At 42.2% G+C, this 5,000-nt stretch overlaps 1 protein-coding gene across 2 annotated transcripts in view; it reads right to left on the bottom strand.

Annotated features, from left to right (window-relative positions):
- Positions 1-3,506: 3,506 nt before the first annotated feature.
- The window catches only part of LOC123498931 (homeobox protein aristaless-like 3), a 21,161-nt gene continuing 19,667 nt past the window's right edge, over positions 3,507-5,000 (bottom strand). The window contains exons 3-4 of one of the 2 annotated variants that reach the window (XR_006672850.1): positions 4,066-4,684; positions 3,507-3,721 (exon numbers count right to left, since the gene is read on the bottom strand). Coding sequence is in view for 1 of the 2 variants with exons in the window: in XM_045246499.1 (XP_045102434.1) it covers positions 4,295-4,684 (390 nt within the window). In the remaining variant the exon portion in view is untranslated. Of the gene's footprint in view, positions 4,685-5,000 lie in introns of both variants that reach the window. The other variant, XM_045246499.1, reaches the window with a different exon arrangement.

Genomic DNA, 5,000 nt, shown 5'->3' with positions numbered 1-5,000 from the left:
TTCCTATGAGAGATTTTTGTCTTAAAGGCTTAAAGACTGTTTTCAAAGGTCACTGCGATGATTTGTTCAGTTCTTTCTCATCATTATTGTTTTGTTTGTTTTGTTCATTTGTTTTGTTTGATTATATATCTTTTATTTTTCATTTTATCTTATTTATTTGTTTTATTGTTTTATTGATTTCTTATCATTATTTCTTTTTAAGGTGACAGACATGGTGTGCGGATGAGAGGAGTAACAGTCTTTGCATCGTTCTTCTTTATGTGGTGAAAGTCTTTGTTGTTTTACCGGGATGGATTGCGTTACACTACAGGTGGACAGTGAAGTGATGGCTATGAAGCTATTTACTTCACAATAAGATATAGAGCTGTAGGATTCCCTTATACGTACATTTGCCTTTTTATCTATTCAATTGTGTATTTCTTTTTCTTTTTCATCTTACCAATTTGCATCATCCATGGAACATTTTTTTAAAAGTTTTGCTTCCTGTATTCCTTTTGCACGTTTGTTTGTTTATTTGTTTGTTTCTTTATCTACTTCTTTCTTTATGTCTGCTGCTTCCGTCAGAGAGTCATCACAACAGATCAACCTTCCATACACTCAGTTTTTTACAGGCATCTCTTCTTTCAGTGCATCGACAAACTTCAAAAGCCTTACTCTTTCTCCTGCCTGGTAGATCCATCCCCAATATTCTCCTCCATCCCTTATACTCTTCGTCTCTCTTGACATATCCAAACCATACTAATCTTTCTAACCTACACTGAATGAATGAAATATTGAGGAACGTCCAGCTTCTATAAAGTTACCTGTTCGCATCTAAATCAATACCTGTGCTATGAAGTATACCTGTGTGTGTGTGTGTGTGTGTGTGTGTGTGTGTGTGTGTGTGTGTGTGTGTGTGTGTGTGTGTGTGTGTGTGTGTGTGTGTGTGTGTGTGTGTGTGTGTGTGTGTGTGTGTGTGTGTGTGTGTGTGTGTGTGTGTGTGTGTGTATATATATATATATATATATATATATATATATATATATATATATATATATATATATATATATATATATATATATATATATATATATATATATATATATATATAAACAGTGTTGGATTTGAATTTCTTCACTAGGACGTGGCCTTCATTCATTCGTAGTCTGTGTCGATTTCAAGGTCCACTTTAAAACTAACCAATGGAAAATAAAAGGAAGTGTATGCGGTGATTTTTATTTGAGAATATAAGAACATAAGAAAAGAGGGAAGCTCCAAGAGGCCGCCAGCCCTACACGCGACAGTCGCTGTATGATTAAAGCTACCTGATTCCATTTATCATATTTACTCCCATTTCTCTGCTCATTTGTGTTTGTTATTGGTTATTGTTATCATAGAGAGAGGCAATGTGTTGGGATTCTTAACACACACACACACACACACACACACACACACACACACACACACACACACACACACACACACACACACACACACACACACACTCTCTCTCTCTCTCTCTCTCTCTCTCTCTCTCTGCAGTGTAACCTTTCTCTTACTTTTCACTCTTACGAGTAAAATCTAATTTACTTACGGTATTCTTGAAACTGTCAACGCCGTCATTGTTGTTGTTGTTGTTCTTCTTCTTCTTCACGTGCTTCCTTTCTTTCTTTCTTTTTTGTCTTTCTTTTCTTTGCTTTGCTTTTTATTGCAGATTGAAGGAGTCAGCGATCGTTGCGTTCCTTACAATGTATTTCCCATGGCGAATAATTCACGTGGCGTCATATGCTTTATTTCCTTTGCCATATTGACTAACTATTACTTCTCTAGGTTGTCTGAATCAACCTTCACTTGGATTCTATAATGTCTGTGTCTTGAGTCACCTTCTGCACCGCCCCTAACACCTTCCATTCTGTGGCCTCCTCACCAGAACTGAGCCGCCTGTGCCTCACTGACCTAAATGTGGAATTCCTTGGAAACCCAACACTGTATGCATATTCTTCAGATCTTTGTTGTCACCACTGATTGTTATAACGAATTAAGAGGTTGGTGGAAAATAAAAATAAAAATTTTCCTGTATAAGCCCCATTCACGCACATCAGCGTCGTGTCAGTTCAGTGTCAGTGAAATCCGTGACGCTTCAGTGACGTCTGTTCACACACGTCCGTGCCGCAGGAAGTCAGTAATATGCATGATGGCAAAGTTTCCATACATTGAAATAGCATTGATTACCATATTTTTCTTTTCATGAAGAGAGAGAGAGAGAGAGAGAGAGAGAGAGAGAGAGAGAGAGAGAGAGAGAGAGAGAGAGAGAGAGAGAGAGAGAGACTGAGTATAAGCTGAAGAAAAGAAAGCAGGTTCATGAAGCATGGAAGAATAGAGAATATGAAGGATGGTTTGCTACTCTACATACAAGGAGTTCATTGATGATGGAACATTTCTTTTTCCAAATACTTCATCTGAGGTTGCTGTTCTTCTATACTGTGGTTGTGACTAATCACGCAGAACAGGATGATTCCGAAACAATTCAATAAGTAATTCATCATGCATTTTTGTGGACAAAATCACAGTACACTGAAAGAAATCCCTGGCGACGATATTTTTCTTTTTTCATGGAATGGAGACGGAACTGACACGGAGAGCCAAAACATGACACTGCGCCGGACATGTGTGAATCCGTCAGCCGAATTCAGAGTAATGATATTTTTTCGCTGACATTAAAACAAAAACGTATATGGAGCTGATATGGCACTGATGTGTGTGTGAAACGACTTATGTTCTGCAACGGGCATTTTTGTACTCCTTTTTCATTACGTAGATATATTTACATATATTATTTTTCACACTTTTTTTATGCCAAAGAAATCACTTCATGGATCTCGACTGGAAACTCATGTTCTTAATCTACAACCCGATGATTTGTCATTCTGCTCCTCGCCCTGAAGCTGACTGATAGGTTGATCGATTTAATTTTTTCAATATTTATTCCGTGCCACATAAATCACTTCCTTGGTTTGGGGTTGTAATTCTTGTCCTGCATCTGTAACCTGATGTTTTGTTCTTCTGTTATTTACTCAGAAACCGAGATTGATTCTGATTTTCACATTTTTACACCACAGAAGCCACTGTGTGGGATTTAATCTACATCCTGATGTCTGGATCTGCCCTTAATTTCTTGTAACGAAACTGATAGAGTGATATGAGTTTTTTTTTTATTTCTCACAAAAATTATTAGGTTTAGGCCGGAAATTCTTCTTTTAAATGTCCAGTGTTCCTTGGCTTCAAACTCACTGATAGATAAGTAGATAGATAGATATATTGATTTATTTTAAGTTTCTTATTTTCTTTATACCACAGAAATCACCACTTGGATCAAGACTGAGAGTTTCTGTCCTAAATCTAACGCTTTATGCTTCAATTCCTTCGTCAAGACTCTTGCAGCTACTCGGTGCGATGATAAGTCTCATGGACCCTCAAACTTACCACAAGTCCTTCACGCTCATCCAGGAAGGTAAGAGAAAGAGCACTGAGTCTAATACACAATATATTACACTCCTTTTCACATGTCTTATTATTACAGCTGACAGAATTACTTATAGCAACGTGAAGTAATATGTACAGAAACAAAAGACGAGTATATTATTGAGATATCTCTCATCGTAGGGATCCTCCTTCGGTGTGTTCAAATCAGCTTGTTATGGGAACAGTGTGTCTGATGATGTAGTTGTGTGAGTGAATGCACCTGGCAGGGGGAAAACGCACTTAGTAACCTCTGCTATAGACTATGTTACAGGGTAGACAGAATACAACCATGGAGATTTTTTTAAACCCATATCAGGGAACACTGAGAGTTCGTGTGTGTGTGTGTGTGTGTGTGTGTGTGTGTGTGTGTGTGTGTGTGTGTGTGTGTGTGTGTGTGTGTGTGTGTGTGTGTGTGTGTGTGTGTGTGTGTGTGTGTGTGTGTGTGTGTGTGTGTGTGTGTGTATTTTCATGTAAGTGTGCTCAACATAGTACTTACACATTCATTCTTAAATACATTGCTTACAATACTGCGCACACACACACACACACACACGAGACACGTACATTGCGCAGCAGAACACCAAGCGAAGGTCCTCCAGTGACTAGTATACAACAAGGGCGGGGCGGCGGCGGTGCCCGGGCGGGCAGGCGGCGGAGCGGCGGCGGAGCTTGTTAGGTGAGCTCGATCTCGGAACATTCAGCGGACACTCGTCTCCTCTTGACGGCGTGCAGGTCATCGTCGGCCAGTAGAAAGGCCTGGGGGGGATGGGCAGTGTGGGGGTCCAGGCCGCCCCTAGGGATGGCTGGAAATAGGCGTGGGCTTGAGGTCTGCATGGCAGGCATGGGCAACCCTGTGCATTGTGGCCAGGTGGTCAGGCCGTTTGGCGTCTGTTTCCGCCGCCATCTTCGCCGGGGAGAAGAAAGGCGGGGCCGCGGCTGGACTGTGACCACCGCCCACCGCCTCGCCCTGGGACACTGGTTTTGGGGACTCTTCTCCGGCCTTTCCCTCCACGGAGCCCAGCGCCTCGGGGCCGCCCACGTCCTCGTCGCTGCTCAAGTCTGGATCTCGAGCGTCCTCGGGATGGACTTCCGCCTGCCCAGCGTCATCCCGCAGTCGCCTCAGCCGCTCCTGCTCCTCTCGCTTCTGTTTACGCCACTTGGCGCGTCTGTTCTTGAACCACACCTGTGGAAGACGGAAAGAGACACATTGAGGAGACTGCCACAACACACACACACACACACACACACACACACACACACACACACACACACACACACACACACACACACACACACACACACACACACACACACACACTCCTCCCTCTCCTTTCTCATCATGGCAAACACATGGAACGAGCAATGAGATTGCGTCAGTCATGAACGGAAGGAAAAGGTAAGGGAAGGTGAGGAGAGGGATGGTAAGGAAAGGAGGGAGAGAAGGGAGGGGAGGGAAGCGAGAAGGAAGTCCTGAAGCTCCTTAGCGAGTGTCAAGCCGG

The sequence above is a fragment of the Portunus trituberculatus genome, chromosome 48 (assembly GCF_017591435.1).
Source record: "Portunus trituberculatus isolate SZX2019 chromosome 48, ASM1759143v1, whole genome shotgun sequence".
NCBI lineage: Eukaryota > Metazoa > Arthropoda > Malacostraca > Decapoda > Portunidae > Portunus > Portunus trituberculatus.
Note: the sequence above shows the minus strand (reverse complement) of the source record. Positions and strands in the feature narration are given on the sequence as shown.